This window comes from Chenopodium album, chromosome 17 (genome assembly GCF_948465745.1).
Source record: "Chenopodium album chromosome 17, dcCheAlbu1.1, whole genome shotgun sequence".
Taxonomy (NCBI): Eukaryota; Viridiplantae; Streptophyta; class Magnoliopsida; order Caryophyllales; family Amaranthaceae; genus Chenopodium; species Chenopodium album.
Window position 1 is genome coordinate 37,755,955 of NC_137850.1, and position 19,171 is coordinate 37,775,125.

The window sequence follows — 19,171 nt, forward strand, 5'->3', positions numbered from 1 at the left end:
CACACTGCTATAGCTGTCCTAATTGTTGGGCACTAGCACTGGAAGCTTGCTATGCTTCACTGTCGCAAATTTACTCTGTAATGGCGCCTTTTCCTTTCCCCCACACTACTTGCCTTCCTCTACCAGCATATTCAGGTTATTTCAACCAATTTTTTTTTTTTATTAATTTTAGTCTGAATTTTGCTATTTCTCTGTTTTTAAGATTAATTTGTAAATGTAAATTATTTCTGCGTTTTTTTGCTTCTTTCTACAATTTTTCTAGGTTTTTGCAATTTTTTTTTTTGGTAATTGAGGAATTATCTGCTTTGATTATGTTATGTTTGTCAATAATCTGCATTTTTATGTGTTCTTAAGCACGGATTTTCGGCTAATTTTCCGTTGATTTTGCGATTTTGTGGGGTTTGAGATACTATCTGCTTTGGTCTAGAAGTTTCTCACCTAAATTTAGGATATGATCTGTAAACAACAATGGAATTTCGAATGATTGAATGAATAGCTTGGTAAAAGTTGCTGCAATGATGCATCTACATGCCCTTGGATCTACTTGATTATTAGTTGATGGTGTATCATTTTATTATTTAACTAAAGTAGATGTTATAAAAACCATAGCAATGATCTTCGATTGGGTGTTTGTTGAGAAATTAACTAGATGTATGCAAAGCTTTACACCTAATATATATATATATTCAATGATTACTAGTACTTTAACTAGGATGGTAGTATCTAATTTCTTGAACGAATTAATTTCGGGAGTTTTTTTTTTTTTGGGAAATGAAATCCTCAAGAACTCTAATGAATGATTGGAAATGGAGGGAACTAAAAGTGAGTAACTCAATTTTTTTTCATTGGTAACTCAATTTTTTTTTATACTTGTATCTTTTATTTATCAAACTTGCCCATGCAAAACTTGATGTAGGTTGACTTTTGCAATATTCACACACTCTCCTTAAACCATCTTTTTGTGATTTACTCGTTTGAAAAACATAATCATGTGGATTCCACTTAGAATTGTCTCAATTAATACTTTCATGGTAAAAGTTGCTGCATCTCATGCCCTTATTAGCTGTTGGTGTATCATTTTATTATAACTAGACTAAATGTTATAAAAACAATAACAATGATATTGGAGGTTTGATGAGAAATTATTTAGACGTATGCAAGCTTTACACCTTAAATATATTTTCAATGACTACTGAGTGTGAGTAGTACTTTACTAGGATGGTAGTATCTAATTTCTTGAACGAATTCATTTTGGGTTTTTTTTTTTTTTTTTTTTTTTTTTTGGAAATGGAATCCTCAAGAACTCTAATGAAGGATTGGAAATGGAGGGAAGTGAAAGTGAGTTATTTATTTTCATTAGTAATCCAACCTTTAAATACTTGTATCTTTTATATATCGAGCTTGCACATGCATACCTGACTTAGTTTGACTTTTGCAATACACACCTTCCTTCAACCATCTTTTGTGATTTACGCGTTAGGGAAATCATAATCATGTGAATTCCAGCGACTAAATTAATATAATCATTAATATATATTACCTGCTTTTTCCAGAGTTCTACCTATTTACTATTCATAATGTCAAATTTTTAAAATTTTGACCCTACCTAATTGTGTGTATATAAGAAAAAATATTATCAAGTTGGATCTTATTAGATTCGTATTGTTATGAATTTTCAATATATTAATTTTATATACTCGTAATTTTTACTAATGCACAATTAAAGTTATTAATGGTCAAATTAGTACATTGGAGACCACAAATGATGTATGTGATGAGAAGAGAGATAAAGACAAATGACAATTTAAAAAATGATAGAAAATAGTTGTTGTACATATTGTGTAGCAACCATATTTGATGAATGTTGCACATAATACAAAACGGAGGTAGTAATTATTTTTACTTATTGAGAATTACAAATATTGATGGTTAAAGTTATGCGTTACAATCATGCTAAATGAAATAGGTAAAAATAAAAAGGATGAAGGATTTATTATAGAATGGATGTGGAAATTTAGGGGGAAATGCTGAAATGGGGGGAGTTGAAGGTGGGATATATATTTTTCTTTGTTTGAATATGAAATTGTGGAAGGGAAGGCAAGGGAAATGAAAGGATTTCGTTTCTTTACCCCTCTTAGTGAAATATATATTGCCAATGTTGGAAAATACTATAATCTTAAGGAAGTATCTTAAGGAGCGATAGTATTTTTTTTATTTATTTTTTCAATAAATACTATTTAATAAAGTATAGGAATTTGGACCATCAATTTTGATCTTTCTATGCCTCCCAAATATTTGACTTTGATCTATCTAACGTTGTTTCAGAAGTCACCATATCATGTATGCATATTTGGTACTTTGCCTTTCAGATTTGCCCCCCCCCCCCCCCCCCTCCCCTTTCTTCCATGCTGATAGATATTTTCTCTGAGGCCATATTTTATGTTAACTCAACCTTATGCTCTAGGGACTTGAACTTTTCTTTTACTAGTTTTCACCTCCCTTTCTTGCTTGGGTGAAAGTCACCCTATAAAGAAGTTCACAAACCTTCTAAATTGGCTATTCTTAAGCTGCCCCCTCTGTTCCCCTTCTAATTCATGATGGAACCACCAAATATATAACAAAATATCTCTGCTGCTTTGACTAGTGTTCTCATGTTGACATGTGTACGTGCCCAAGTGTCCAACTCAACTATGGTGTGATTAACTTTCTTGATTTTGGCCCAGAATGAAGGGTTGGAATGTCCTGCTCATGTTTGAGTCAAGTACTAAGGTAATATGTAGAGTCCTAACCTAGGAAAAAATTATTATTATATTGTGATCATGAGTGTGTTCATAAAGATTTTGATTCCAAAATCTCAAACATGTTGCAACACACTTCTATCCAAGGTCTTTTTGCCACCTTATTTCATTTTGTCTCTTTTTCTGCTGATAAGCCATTCTATATCGATTAAGCACTGTGCATGACATAACATTTGCTAAAACTTGCCAGCTTATTCTCTTCTACTTGTAGGGAATGGTAAAGTTCATGACACCTTCACGTTACCAGTTCCAATTTATATTGTCACCCATGCATCTCAACTTCCCAAGGAGCTTTTGCATCCGTCTCCTGATAGGCAGTTGGTTATTGGATTCGATTGTGAAGGTGTAAATCTATCACGTCATGGAGCTCTTTGCATTATACAGGTTCTCTTTGTCATTCATTTTTCAAATTTCAAAGTATAAGCTTTATCAAGTTCCTTGAAAAACTTTTTTTTTGATATAGAATTTGTATCTGTTTTATGCAGAGCTAATCTATAAGTACTGTACATAATTCTAGAAACATTCTATTCTAACACAATTTAGGTTTGCCATTCTTGCTAATCGCATTAAATTATTAAGGGAGTAATCACTGGATAAATCTTGCAGTGATTGAATCATACTGCATGATTCAACCAAATTGGAGTTCTTTTTTTTTTCACTTTTTGCTTTTTTCTTTTTTTTTTTTTTGGCTATTGCAGTAATTGGATAGCTTTATTTGATAAATATGATTACAAAACTAATGCTTCCATGGTATTTAGCTTGCTGTGCCAGCTGATGTCCAGGAAAAATTAATTAAATACTATCAATTTTTACCTTCCAGATTGCCACATCAAACGCCATATATATTGTGGATGTTACCGTAGGAGGCAAGGAGCTAATAAATGCTTGTAAACCAGTTATTGAGTCTGCCTATGTCACCAAAGTTATTCATGATTGCAAACGAGACAGTGAGGTCCCGAAACTTGATTTACAGATTAGATGTCTCGTTACTGCAAGTCATTATGTCTCTCAGCTGACTAACTTTTATCCTTGCCTTACAGGCATTATATCACCAGTTTGGTATCAAGCTATATAATGTAGTGGATACACAGGTCAGTGTCAAGTAATTCTATCTTCAACATAATCTATTACAGACAAATCTTTCTAAGGTTATTATACTTATCACTAACCCTTTTGAGGCCTTTTCTTTTCTTAATTACGGATATAAGTTCCTTGGATATCTAAGTCTATTGTTGGTTAGTCCACAGCCTTACACTGCATGCATGGTTATAATTATCGCTTTTAGTTTTGATTTTAAGATCTTTGAACTTTGATATAGCTTGTTCAGATCCAAGTTTACGTACCTTGTTGTTCGACATTTAAATTTTTTTTTAAAAAAAATCTTGTTTCATAGCACACAACTGGAAATTAAATGCTTGTCTTTGTCTTTGTCAAAAAGGATTTATAGAAGAGTAGAGGGTTGGAGGGTCAACTGTCTTCTTATTTTTTTTTTTAATTTTCTTTGTGTTTATCGTCTGTCTATCTACCTACATTAGCATACTCATATTTGTCCTTTAGTTAAACAATGCATGTTGGATTCTGTCGTCAATGAAGATCTTATTGCTTTGAGCTGATCAACTTGTAATCTGAGCTGTTTATGGTGTTTTGATTAGTAGACTATTGTTCTTTAATACATCTGATTCTACTCTGCACAGATTGCATATGCCCTTGTTCAAGAACAAGAAGGTTTGGCACAACCGTTAGATGATTGCATTTCCTTCATTGGCCTGCTTGCTGATCATCGCTTTTGTGGTAAGGCTAAGAAATGTAATTTGGTCATTGCTTTAGATTATTTCAAATGTCACTTTCTTCTTTAATATTAAGGCCCTGTTCTTTTGGACTTATTTTTCTAAATTCTAGCTCCATTCTGCTTTTTTAAGTCCATTTTAGTTCATCTCTATTAAGCTTAGTTTATTTTACTATTTTAGTTCAACTCAGCTCCATTCAGTTTCCATAAAATATTGATTGCGGGGTTATGACCTCACGTGCTAGAGTGGCACTATTCTCTTATCTTTCTGTTTAATTTACATGGAAAAAAGAACTTTTAGGAGTAATAATGAGAGGAATTAGGAATATATTCTAAGGACCACCTAAGGAACTGACCTCCAAAGTTTAAGATGTGGATAAGGTTGCATTTTTACTGCTTGGCATTTGGAATTAATGTAATTAGAAATTTATAAGCCTGAATAATACTCAAAGCCTAGAAATAAAGCATGCCAAAGGGATTTAAAAATGATGAGGTTGCATATATGGTGCTTGGCATTTGGAATTAATGCAATTAGAATTTTTTAAGCCTGAAATAAAGTATGCCAAACAACAACAACAACAACCAAAATAATTTAAGGTCGGCTAACATGAATCGTTATAAGGAACCAACCGTATATAGAACAAGAATGTCATCTTATTTAAAATATTAATGAAGGCACCTTGCAATGAGAAGGTATTAATTTATCTAATTTCTATGCTTATTGCTTCAAATAGAACAGAATTTCTGCTACTTGAATAAAAATGTAGAATTTTGTGTGTGAGGTGTAGATTGTTAGGAAATATTATGCAAATTTCCTTTAGAATCAGATTAGTGGGAATAAATAATAATAATAATAATAACTAATACAAATAAAAGAACAATATTTGTATCTCTAATTATGCTGCAAAACTTTATTAAAGAAGATAAATAATACACAAGTGTTCACAACACTTATTACAACTCACAACCCTATGCACCCCAATTACATCCGAGAATTTTCTCTAAAAATTCTCTTGAAGCTTCTCTCTCTCTCTTTTATTTGTTTTTGGGATGTTTTTGTTTTTTGTTTTTTGTTGGATTGATATTACAAACAATAACCTACGTTTATATAGATTCTAGTTTCTAAATTTGGCTGATTAAAATTAGAAAACCATTATCACCCTTAGAATTTCATAGGCTTATATTTCATCCTATATATTCTAAGGTATATATTAATCTTCCTTTTTAATAATGGTAGAGATATATTTAACAATCTCCCACTTGAAGACTGATTTTAATCTGTCTTCACACCCTACTCTATGCAACATAATGTTTTCGTATGTTACTCGAGTAGGCCAACTAAAGTTGAACATAACTTCAGTTTGTCAATAGTCACCGTTTTAGTTAACATATCTGCCGGATTCTTAGTTCCTTGAATTTTCTCCAATGTTAGCACTTCATCTTCTACTAAAGATCGAATAATATGATACCGAAGTCCAATGTGCTGTGTTCTAGAATGAAATGCTGAATTCTTTGCCAAGTGTATTGCACTTTGACTATCATTTTACAAAACACTATTCTCTTGCTTGAATCCTGACTCAGTTAACAAACCTTGAAGCCATATCATCTCTTTACTAGCTTCAATTATAGCTACATATCAGCTTCTGTAGTGGATAGAGCAACAATCTTCTGTAATTGCGACATCCAACTAACCGTTGTATTTACAGAAGTGAATAAGTACAAACATTTCTCTATAGTACCTCGTAGATACCTCAAAATACACTTCACTGCTTCCCAATGAACAACTTTTCCACTGCTAACAACTCCCACTGCATGTCCAATGTCCGGTCTTGTACAAACCATTGCATACATCAAACTACCAATGGCTGAGGCATATGGAACCTTAGCCATATAGTCTCTATCTTCCTCCGTCTAAGGAGACTGATCCTTGGATAATCGAAAGTGACTTGCCAAGGGTGTACTAACTGGCTTGGCATCACTTATACTAAATCTTTGTAAAACACGTTTCCTTTAACCTTCTTATATCATCCATATTTGAACCTGCTACTAACATATCATCGACATAAAGTAGTAGAATGATATAACTTGATTGATATCTCTTGATGTAGCAACAGTGGTCAGCATTGCACTTTTGGAAGTCTTCCTTGTGCATAAAGTTATCAAACTTTTTGTACTAGTGTCTCGGGGCTTGTTTTAGACTATACAAACTTTTCTTAAGTTTGCACACCATAATTTCTTTTCCATTTTCTAAGAAACCTTCTAGTTGATGCATGTATATCTCCTCTTCCAGGTCTCCATGAAGAAATGCAGTCTTCACATCTAATTGCTCAAGATGAAGATTTTCAATGGCAACAATACTTAACACTGTTCTAATGGTATTAAGTTTCACAACTGGTGCGAAAATCTCATTGTAGTCAACTCCTTCTTTCTCTTGGAACCCCTTAACTACTAATCGAGCTTTGTATCTCTTGGAACCATCATGCTCCTTTTTCACTCGATGTACCCATTTGTTGTGAATTTTCGTTTTACCCATGGGTAACTCAATTAATTCCCATGTGTGGTTTGAAGTCAAAGATTTCATCTCATCTTTCATTGCAAGCTCCCACTTGCCAGCATCACTCATGCTTCATTATAGCATTCAGGCTCCCTTTCATCAGTCAATAACAGATAATTCACGTATTTTCTGTTTGGTACATGTGGACAAGTATCCTTCTCATGCTGGACTAGAAGGTTGTGGCATGTTGGACTGTGGTGTACGAACCTCTCCAACAGATTCTTCTTGTTGAGGTTCTCTTATAGGTGAGTCTTTCACCATACTATCGGGGATATAATCTTCATCTACAAACATCGGCCCACTCTGTATTGAGTCGCTGGCTTCAGTTTTGTGTCTATCCTTGTACATGACTCTTTCATTGAAAATCACATCTCTAGTATGGATTACCTTTTTATTTTCATCATCCCATATGCGGTATCCAAACTCATCCCCGCCATAGCCAATAAAAGTACATTTCTTATATTTAAGATCAAGCTTATTTCTGCCTTGATCACTAATATGCACATATGCTACACAACCAAAAACCTTCAAGTGAGCCAAATTTATATCTTTTCCAGTCCATACCTCTTCTGGTATTTTGTAGTCTAATGGAGTCGATGGTCCTCGGTTGATCAAGTAAGTTGATGTGTTGACTGCTTTCAGAATTGCTTCTGACTGTATACGAATGCTTCTGGCTCTTTCTGTCAACGTTCGGTTCATACGCTCAACTACACCCCCCATTATGTTGGTGTACTCGGCACAATTCTTTCCATCTTGATCCCATGCTCATAGCAAAACTTCTTGAATGTGGTGTCTTCATATTCACCACCATTGTCGGTTCTGACTTTTTAATCTTTAGACATGTTTCATTTTCCACCATAGCTTTCCATCGCTTGAAAGATTTTGTTTTAGGAAGTAAACTCATACCTTCTGGGAGTGATCATCAATAAAAGTGACAAAGTAGTGTTTTCCACCTATGGATGAAGTAGTTGTTGGTTCTCAAGGAGTGTACGAGCTCCAACTTTTCCTTCTTTAGGGTTCTACCACTAGTTTGAAAGCTTACCCTCTTCTGCTTTCCAAGTATGCATTCTTCACACATGTTCATATCAACTGATTTAAGACCTGGTAATTTCCCTTTAGAATGCATTTGTTTCATCCCTTTCTCAATCATGTGGCCAAGTCTTTGGTGCCACAATTTGGAATTTTCATTTCATACTGTAATTGAAATTGAACAACATGCCCCTGTCATGTAAAGAGTACCACTCTTCTTTCAATTATCATCTTGGAAGTTTGTAGTGTAGCCCTCGGTGGACAACTGAAATCAAGTTCTTTCTTAGGTCTGGAATATGCCTTACATTCTTACTACACCTACATTCTTACTACACCTTTACCAACAATGTCACAAGGTTGGTCATCGCCAAGGTATACTTTTCGCACATACTTGTCAAAGAATTCTTTCTTTGAAGTAGCGTGGAATGATGCTCCAGAATCCCTAGATTCTTCCTTGCTCTCTAAAGAGCATATCAATGCATCATCTCCTTCTATGGTAGAAGAAACATTTGCCTCTGCCTTTACTTCTTGGTTTTTCGGTGCACTCCTACACTGATTTTTATAATGCCCTGTCTTCCCACAATTCCAACACTCAATAGACTTCGAGTTTTGGGAATGGGAATTATTGGGAGTCCTTGATTTTGATCTCCTATCTCTGGATTTACCTCGATAGCTTGATCTTCCACGTTCCTTTCTTTTGGTTGAATTTCTTCCTCTTAACTTTGTATGTGAAGAGGTTGATGATTCACCCGACTCTCTCCATCGGATCTCTTCGCTCAGAACCAGTCACGAACATCGTCAAATTTCAACTTATTGCTTCCTGACGAGCTACTCACAGTTGTGACTGTAGCATTCCAGCTAATGAAGACAAAAGTATCAATGCTCTAACTTCATCTTCAAAATCAATTTTGACTAAACTCAATTGGGTTGTGATTGAATTGAGTTCATTAAGATGTTGGGCTACTGGTAACCGCCTCATTAAATGAACTTTATTAGACCTGTCGTGGTCGTTTCCTTTGCTATATTAAAAGCAACATTGTGTGATAACGTTAACTGAATAACTCCAAGGGCTTGTCTATCTAGAAGATTCCAATCTTCATCTTTCATATCCTCTGGCTTTTTTTTTTTTTTTTTTTTTTTTTTCCGAGAGAGGTTCATAAAGCTTTTTCTGGTATAAATAATCTTTGATCTGCATCTTCTAAAACCCGAAATCTACCACCATCGAATTTTTCGAGTCTTACCTTTCCTTTGTCTGCAGCCATTGCTCCCACTCAAATCTAACTTCTTAGGATCGTTTCTGACGATTTCTATCTGAATGTCGACAGAATATTCTCGGCTCTGATACCAGTTGTTAGGAAATATTATGCAAAAGAATCAGATTAGTGGGAATAAATAATAATAATAATAATTAATAATACAAATAAAAAGAACAATATTTGTATCTCACAGGCTAAAGTCGTATCACCTAATCAAAAGTATTACCTAAATCCTCTAACTAAAGTAGATAGGGAAGTAGGGTCGAATCCACATGGAAACTGGTCTTTCTATTCCTAATTAATTAATTATAATCTAAATTATTAAGGTAACCAATTTGTTGTTTTTGATATGAAACTATACTACGGAGATTAAGTTTAGGGACAAAATCAATAATAAAAAGGCCTAGGGTCACAGGTTCACCAATAATTAATATTCCGGGATAAAACATAACAATCAATAATCAACATTGCACAAATAACATGATTAACAGGCTCTCGCAATTTATTAACCAACATAGATCTAACAGGCTCTCGCAATTTACTAGATCTAAGTTCCTATTGAAAATAGCCTTTAATATCAAATTAACATCTGCTCGATTCATCAATTCAATATTGCTAAACATTCACAATCAAATTACATCTGCTCGATTCATAATCCAATTGCAAAGAATTAAAACAATTCAATAAGAAATTATCATACAATATCAATAATCAACAATAACAAATTATCCCTTCATATTAATTATGGATCCCCATAAACCCTAGAATTAAACTACTCGGACATAATTAAATCTAAACTAAACGAAGCAATAAAAGTAGTCATGATAGAGTAAAGAAATAAAATAAATAACTTAGATTAAAAGAGAAGAAATCGTTACCAAAGTTAAAAGGAACAAGAGTTGTAGAGAGAGAAAATAATACTAAGAGTTTAAGAGAAAAGAGAAAGAGAGAAGTTAGAGAGAGAAAAGAGAGAGTAAGGGAAGGGAGAAAAGAATTCCCCCCTAAATTCGCTTAACAAAAGCGTATTTATACTAAGCTAGAAAATCCTAAGTTAAAACAAATTAAACGATGCTTAAAACGTCCTCCAGAAACACGCGCCCGATCGGGCGAGGCACCGCCCGATCGGGCGCGCCTTTTTGATCGGACGAAGGGCTGCTGCGATATAAGTCTTCTTTGCCCGATCGGGCGCGCTATCGGGCGGACCATCGGGCGGACACCTTTGGGCCGCTTGGACTCCTCGTTTGGGCTCGTAACTTGGCCCAAACCAAATATCCTCTTTGGGGCTTAAATCATTCGGTCCAAATGCCTCGTCTTCACACAAGTCGAGCCCTTATTCACCGACTTGATTACTCTAACCGATCTTGGGCTATGAAAGATGGTCGTGCTCCTCCAATGCTCGTAGTTGCTCCATAAAATCCCGGGAAAATGCTTCAAAGGTGCAATTCCCTACAAAACTCAACCAAAACTACGAAAACACTAGAAAACACATATTAGTAATAAAAGTGGCTAAAAACACTACTAATTATGACCAAGGGACGGGGGTAAAATACTATATAAAATAGACATATCAGTATCTCTAATTATGCTGCAAAACTTAACTAAAGAAGATAAATAATACACAAGTGTTCACAACACTTATTACAACTCACAACCCTATGCACCCCAATTACATCCGAGAATTTTCTCTGAATTTTCTCTTGAAGCTTTTCTCTCTCTCTTTTATGTTTTCTTTTGTTTTTGGGATGTTTTCGTTTTTTGTTGGATTGATATTACAAACAATAACCTACGTTTATATAGTTTCTAGTTTTCTAAATTTGGCTAATTAAAATTAGAAAACCATTATCACCCTTGGAATTTCATAGGCTTATATTTCATCCTATATATTCTAAGGTATATATTATTCTTCCTTTTTAATAATGGTAGAGATATATTTAACATAGATTGTCCAAGGTTATGAGCTCTTTCGATATTTGGGATCTATTATCCAAAAGGATACAGAACTGGATGGAGATGTAGCTCATCGGATCGAACCTGAACAGGTTTTTTATGTAATCCCGAAGTGCCCAATAGATTAAAGGTGAAATTCTACCGAACGACAATAAGACCTGCCTTGTTATATGGTACAAAATGTAAGGCCGTAAAGCATTGCCATGTGCATAAGATGAATGTAGCGGAGATGTGTATGTTGTGACCATTTAAGAAAGGATCCGTTGAAAAATGAGATAGTTATGAAGAAAGTATGGGTTATATCGATCGAGTACAAGATGAGGGAGAATTGTTGAAGATGGTTTGCCCATGTAAGAAGGAGACCAATGATGCTCTGGTAAGGTGGCTTGGAGAATCGCAAAGTGTTGGGATCGTAATAGGTAGGGGAAGACCTAAGAAAACTTGGAAGAGGGTGATTGAGAGTGACATGAGTACGTTGGGGATTGAGGAAAATATGGTGTTGGATAGAGCGGTGTGGAGCGAGAAAATCCATGTCAACAAAATGTCATGATTATATATATACCTTTTAAATTTATCTTAGTATTTACTTTTATAATTTTACCCCATAAGTGTTCTATGAACTTTATTGATTCCCTTTGCTAAAGTTTTCTCAATCCTTTTTATTATTTATATTAAACGTTTTAACTACCCTTTAAAACTTTCTTGAATTTTATTTTTTTGTTCTCTTTTAAAATTCCCTTTATTTTTCTTAGATGTTCTTTCTGTTTCTCACTTCACTCACCTTTTTTCAAAGTCTTTCAACTGCTTAACTTGCTATGTCCCTTTTTTATATCGGAAGGTTCCTTATGACAATTCATGTTAGCCGACCCCAAATCATTTTGGGACTAAGGCTTTGTTGTTGTTGTTGTATAGTGAGGTGTTTGGATTAAATTGCTATCTAATGCTGTCAAAGCTTTCAACTCAAATTTAGTTTATTTGGCATATCTAAGTAGAAAAGCATACCATTTTAAAACTTTGACTTCCAATATGCTGCAAGTAAACATTTAGTCACACTAGTTGCTTCACTTCTGGATTCAGTCATTTTTGCTCCTTTTCCTTTTAACTTGTTCTGGTAAGTTTATATTATATCTCTGCAGAATATAATGGTGAACATGTTTTTGTGCTTGGCAATACAATGTTATGAAAGGTTGGTCTCATAATGTGTCACTTTTGTTTATTTGTGCTTGATCTTTGTACTTAATCGCAGGCATATCTTATCTGGAAAAGAAAGAAATACGCACCCTCCTAATACAGGTCAGTATTAGGTAGGAGTTGGTTTTATACTGCTGTTGTTCGTGTGGAAGGATTATCATTATTCACTTTCACTCTATGTTTTGATAATTAGTGGGGGAAAAGAGAGGTGAAGAATAAAGAGATGAAAAAATTGGAGGTGAGGGAATGGAAGGGAAAGAGTGACCTTCCATTTTTCTTCCAAATCTCTCCAACAATGGAGGGATTTAGTTTATTAAAAGGGGAACTAAAATGGATCCCTCCATTTCCTTTCATTCCCTTCCCTTGCTTAAAGTAAGGTAAAATGTATCCCTCACTTTTCTTTCTTCTCTTTCCCTTATATCTTCCTTTCAAACACGGTGTTAATGTTTTTAGAACCCATGAGCTCATGACAAGTAGATTTTTGCTTGCTTGAACTTTCTGGTGTCTAGAGTGGGGGTTAATTATTAAAATCATAGTAAGAGTGATATTTGACAAAATGGAATCTCTGAAAAAATTATGTCATGAACAGTTGACAAATAGTTAAACATGAAATGAAATAACTAAATGCCTGTCATTGTCCATTGTGAAGTTCTTGTGATGTATTGGAAACTATAGCAGCTATGAAGCTCATTTTTTGTATGTTTTAGCATGTGTAATAGATTAATTTTAGGAGGGGTCATTTGGGAAGTCTAGTATTATTATTAGGTCATGGTCCTTAGCCTTAGTATAAATAGATAGAGGGTAGAAAGAAGGGGGCATGAATTGGGTTATTGGAATAGAGAGTTGCAACCTCAAGTTGATAATAGGAGAGTTGTAGGCTAACCTAGTACAACTCTCCTATAGTCCTATTAGCAACTTGAGATTGCAACTCTCTATTCCAATAACCCAATTCATGCCCCCTTCTTCTTTCTACCCTCTATCTATTTATACCAAGACTAAGGACCATGACCTAATAATAATAATACTAGACTTCCCAAATTACCCCTCCTAAAATTGATCTATTACAGCATGCCAGCTTCTTAGTTGTAATTCTTCTGAATCGCCTTGTTTTACATTATAGCTGTTTATATGAATGAGCTTCATAGAAAACTGAGATGTTCTGGACTGGCTTGTGCAGGATCCCATGTACTGGACTTACAGACCCTTTACAGAACAGATGATTAATTCTGCTGTAGATGATGTTCGCTTCCTTCTCTATGTATACCATATGATAATGGAGCAACTGAATGAACAATCCCTGTGGAAACTTGCAGTTCGAGGTGCATTACACTGTCGCTGTTTCTGCATTGTCAGCAATAGATATGCAGATTGGCCATCTATCCCTTCTGTTACAGGTTTTCTCTTGACTCATACTATTGACATACTTACTGATCTATAAACTGTTTGAATGTCTAATTCATAATTTGTACAAATTTTCAAAAACTTGATTTGTGTATCTGTCCATGATTTTTGGGCGCCCAAGACATGTGCTACTAGTATACCATAATTATGGCTTTTAACTGAAGTATATGGATCAATACAGTTGTGAACAACTCATATTATAAGCTCAGTCAAATGTCATTCATGTAGTAAATGAATGGCCTAAACATGCTTTGAGGACTGTTTATTTGTTCAACAGAAGACTAACTGAGCTTGAATGCAATATTATGTTTGGGTCATCTATATGTAATTTACATGTAATAATGTGCATTTTTTAATGCAAGTGTCTGTTGTCTAATTACTCAATTGGTTATTGGTGTAATCTGTTTATAACATAAACTTAATGAGGCATGACTAATCATTTTTTACCTCTATGTTGTCAGTGTTTTCTATTGAATATCTCTTGACTACACTCTATCCAATGTCTCATCTTCAATCGTAGTCAATTCCATCACATAACAACCCCCTTAAGCCTGGACCACCACAGTTAAAACATGAAAATAGGATGGAAACTATACTTGTCTTAGAGTACATGCAGCAGCTGAGACATTAGTTAACCCACAACCTACTTGAGGCTTATCAGAAGCTATTTGAAAAAAATAAGAGCTGGACTTCTTAAGCTTCCTGAGAATAAAGAAGTGAAGTCTTAGGAAATGAGTTAAATGTCAAATGGGACCTTGAGTCATTGCTTAACTAAAGTTGTATGGGGCTACTCTCAAGGCCTGATTCACAACTGCAGTTCTGTTTAGCATCTCCACCTGCTACTGAGTGATTATTGGGCTAGGAAATTTCTCTTTCCCTTTTTCTTTTCTTTTTAATTTTTGTAGAGCCATTGGTCCCATAAAATTAGGTCTTACTGCTGTTAATTAACTCAGTACAGATGATGTATTGTAGAATCATTAACCAATTGTACCCTTACTTTTGCTGCACTTATACATGTTCTCAGATCAGTCTCAATAGTGAGATTAGAAGTCGCCTATATTTACATTTTCGTATTTGCTGCCTCCTTGACAATTTGTAACTTTGTTTGAAGGCTTTGGAGAAGGGGGGACTAAGGGAGATAGGCATCTATTTTTCATTCTTTGAATAGCAACCGGATTGAGATAGAGCTACTCCTTGGCCTCTTCAGACTGATATATCTGGGGGTTCTTGCATTTATACGAGTATATTGTGGTATTTTTTCCCTTTAGTTGGAAGACTCCTGGGAGTAGTCCAGGTCCTTTTGAAATGTCACTTTCTTCTTTGATGTGATTTCTTTCATCGAAAAGAAATGTGTATTGGTTCTTTGGTTGGATTGAACCTGACTTTGCTTGATTCCACTAGTTGTTTTTCCCCTTGGTAAAATTTTAATGAGCTTCAAATTCTAAGAAATCTAATATGACAAATTCAGTCTCACTTAAATTCCATTTCTTGTCAGGTGACTTTTTTCCAAGTGGAAAAGTTCCTGAGCAAGAGATACTGTCTGTGATTGATGTTCCATTCGGGAAAATGGGATGCATTATTGGAAAAAAGGGAGCTACAATCCAGTTCATAAAAGAATCGTGCAAGTATAATCCTTCTCTTTTATGAATTCCATGCTTTCACTGACATCTTTCTTTTTTGTCTCTTTAATTTTTGCATTCTAAACGCTCCTTCACGTATTGCTTGCAGTGCGGAAATTTTCATTGGAGGTGACAGAGGTCCTTCTGACAAAGTAAGCTTCAGAATTAATCTTCTCTCATGTTCTACATTTATAATTTTGTCTGCAAGTATATGCGAAATTCTTTTGTGTGTGCTCACAACAGTCTACTAGTCTAAGACTTATACAACTATCCTGGATTGACAAATTACAAAATTTCCACTTCTTTGTTTTAACTTAAAGTTGAAATACCTTTTTGAGCCATATGTAATTATTTTGCAATGTTATAGAGTTTGAATTACAGATGATTATAGTGGTTTGTGAATCTTTGTGATTGTTATGGTCAGCTTGTAGTGTTGAAGTGCCATATCTGATCCAAGGCAATTGTGGTTGTCACAAACTCACAACATAATGTATCTTCATGCTTTTAGCATGTTCAATAGCTTTTTTTTTTTTTTTTTTTATTTATTTATTTATTTTTTTTTTTAAATATAACAGTTCTAGTAAAGGGAAGCCAGGTGGCTTTCTCATGGTAAGGTTACATGGTTTTAGAACTTTTATCAAGGTCTTAACTTGATTGAATACTCTCTTACAACATAGGATTTCGGATTTTTGGAACACTACTTTTCTTTTTCTTTTTCTTTTTTTTGAGGACAGAACGCTACTTTTCTTGAAAAATGTTTTACTCCTACCCAAATGCTGTCTAAGAGAACGGTTGCACCTAACATTCACCTCTGCAGGTTAAATGGATAGTGAGCCACAAATAGTGAATATTGTTGGCAATGCAAGCTTTAGGGTTCCAGGCTCCTAAAATATGATGTACATCTCATTGTATATTTAAAGATTAGTCCGCATACTTCTTGAATAACTGTATATTGATGCTTTTGATTTGTGCTGTAGTTGGGACTAGACTAGACTTAATTTGGCCCGTTAACTCTAGTTGAGGAACAAAGTACTGGCATCTGTATCACAATAATGTTAAGATCTAGCCTAATTTATAATTAAATGTATAATGCTGACCTCTCAGTCGTAAGGATGACAATGTTGGGAATTCCTGATGCCGATGAGGCTCTGTCTAGTACTATACCCCCTCTTCCCTCTCCATTACCTTTGTGCTAGAGTTTTTTTGTTGATTTTAATGATATCAAGGTGGTTTTTGACCCCTCGTATCTCTGCATAAAATTATTTTGAAGTTTAAATGATATGTAGTATACCAAAAGAAACAATTTAACTCAGGAATGCTTCCTGAAGGAAATCTAGGAAACTGATGGTTTATAACGGAATAGGCTGATCAAAGTTAGTGGAGTTGGACTATAAGAGGGCTAAGGTGTATTCTGAGCTAAAAGTATCAACACAGTGTAGGTCATGGCACATCAATAAGCGCCTAACAATAGGAGTCAATAGGAATGGACTATAAGTGATGTAAGACCCATCTTAACACCAAAGCTTTAACTATGCAATTGGGAATATAGCTGCTCATTATGCATAACTCGTCCCATGTTTTACTAGTGTCGGGCACTTCTTATTAATTTAAAGGTGAAAACTTTAAGATCTCCGTATTCTGAGAAATAAGTCTTATAATTTGTTATCGTTCCTCTAACTTCCCAACAGTTTTTTGTCCTTTCTAATGATGTTCCAACGTGAATACAAATGTCGGACTAGGGTATGTGTCCAAGAGTCTTGACATGGGAAATTCCTATTTAAAGATGCAGAAATTCTGTATGAGTGTAAACTTATGGTTGGGATTCATAATACGTGTCCTAGGTTACTGTCCTTATACGAAATACATGTGTGAAGCATTCTGTTTGTTGTTATTTTGCTCGAATATGTCATCCCAAGTTGATAGCGTAGTTAGCTTTCTGAGTAAACCTTGCACTTTGGCTAGAATGTAAGAGTTCATGTATCCTCCCTCACCCATACGCCTTCTTGGAGTGGATACTTGAGCTAAATATAATTGTTGTGAAACGTTGTGGCCTTTGGGAGTCAATGTTATACGAAAACATGAAATTACTAATTGTTTTTTATCTCAAATATATTTATGCAGGTCTTCATCATAGGACCAACGAGACAAGTGAGGAAGGCAGAAGCCATGCTAAGAGGTAGGATGTGTGGCTAACCAGTTTTCAAGCTGTGCATTCACTAATATCGCAGTATCTATCACTAACTTGCAAATCTATCCTAATTGATGTTTTACATAGGCTGTAGCACATAACTGATCCATGAAAATGAAGAAATGTAAGAAAGAAATGAATGATGGTTATTGTCTAAAAGAATTCCAAAACGCTAGGATTATTAATGAACGGTAAATTGTGATATTTAGGCTTATATCCCAACATTTACATCCTGAACTTCTTGCAAGCATTCTGAAACTTGTAAACATCAAAGAAAATTGCAGAGAAGAGTTAGAAGTCAACTTGCTTCAATGAGCCATGATCAGCCAGCAGCTGGAAATCATCAGCTTATTTCTTATCCTATTCATGCTAATGTTTGCATTCCAATGCGGATGATATTTATTCATGACAATTTAAGAGGTATGTTTTGGATTGAAAGCATAGATTGTTCAAGAAATTATTGATATACGCCATATAATTTGACTCCTGCTATTGCACCAGTGTATGTGGTGTGGAAAAGAACACATGCGACTTTAGCTTCATTCTTTTAACCTAAACCTATTAACCCTTTGATGAATTCCACAATGAAAAGAGCAAGGTGCATAGCTAAATGATAAAATTTGAATATCCAAAATTATTGAGATTGGTTTGTATATATTGTGACATGATTGGCCAATTGGTCGGATACATAACAAGATCGGTGTTTTGTATTGTCTTGGATATCAGGTTAGTGTTGTTTTCATTCTTGTCATATGATGGTGTGTTGAGCTTAGATGCACCATACACGTAAGGATGTGGTTACAAGATTGTAAATGAGTGTTGTTTTCGTTCTTGTCACAACATGGTTTTTTGGTGTGCTTGGAAACAAGACTCAAAGGCTGGACCATCAAAGGGCAGATCTACTTACCAAAATAATAATGAGGTGTCTTGGTCCGGCAAATTTTTAAATTCTTTGTTTCCCTAAATTTTACTATAAACTATGAAATTGTAAAGATTTTTTCTTTTGCAAATGTAGTAAATTAGATTAGATTTCAACTCTTGATTAACATGTCTCAAACCTTTACCCTCTAAACAGATGTTCATATTATGGAATACTTCATCCATTCTTTTTTACTTGTAATTGTTTGACTTTTACGTTTGTCAATTCATTATTTCAACTTGATTATGATTAAATATTATACAAAGTTAATATTATGAAAAATATACGTTGAGTTAAATATAACAAGATTCACTTGACTATTTTTTTTCCGTACATTCCAATAACAAGGTTCACAACTAAATATGATCAAATAGAAAATGTGCATTGTTACAAGTGTTAAACTATTGCAAATAAGATTAAACTAAAAAATTATTAAATAGAGTGGTAAAAGAAGACGTAGAAGTTTGATTCACAATTCCCCAA

The 19,171-nt window shown here is 34.5% G+C and overlaps 1 protein-coding gene across 4 annotated transcripts; it reads left to right on the forward strand.

Moving 5' to 3' along the window:
• On the forward strand, positions 1-18,868 carry LOC145587899 (uncharacterized). 4 transcript variants are annotated; one of them, XM_081644558.1, is made up of 11 exons: positions 1-135; positions 3,010-3,182; positions 3,619-3,750; positions 3,839-3,889; positions 4,493-4,589; positions 12,617-12,663; positions 13,739-13,955; positions 15,458-15,587; positions 15,691-15,733; positions 17,703-17,757; positions 17,857-18,868. In XM_081644558.1, exons 1-11 carry the CDS (start codon positions 81-83, stop codon positions 17,868-17,870), a joined length of 1,014 nt encoding a protein of 337 aa, XP_081500684.1. In that variant the 5' UTR covers positions 1-80; the 3' UTR covers positions 17,871-18,868. The 4 variants fall into 4 exon arrangements, with proteins under 4 accessions (XP_081500684.1, XP_081500683.1, XP_081500685.1 ...); XM_081644557.1 differs by having other exon boundaries at positions 17,703-18,868; XM_081644559.1 differs by lacking the exons at positions 17,703-17,757; positions 17,857-18,868 and adding an exon at positions 16,399-16,679.
• Positions 18,869-19,171: the final 303 nt, after the last annotated feature.

Excerpts from the sequence above, each read along its gene's own strand:
- LOC145587899 (XM_081644557.1), top strand. The coding sequence starts at position 81 with ATGGCGCCTTTTCCTTTCCCCCACACTACTTGCCTTCCTCTACCAGCA. Across the intron at positions 3,751-3,838 it reads ATTGCAAACGAGACAGTGAG|GCATTATATCACCAGTTTGG; the intron begins GTCCCGAAACTT and ends CTTGCCTTACAG. Across the intron at positions 13,956-15,457 it reads ATCTATCCCTTCTGTTACAG|GTGACTTTTTTCCAAGTGGA; the intron begins GTTTTCTCTTGA and ends ATTTCTTGTCAG.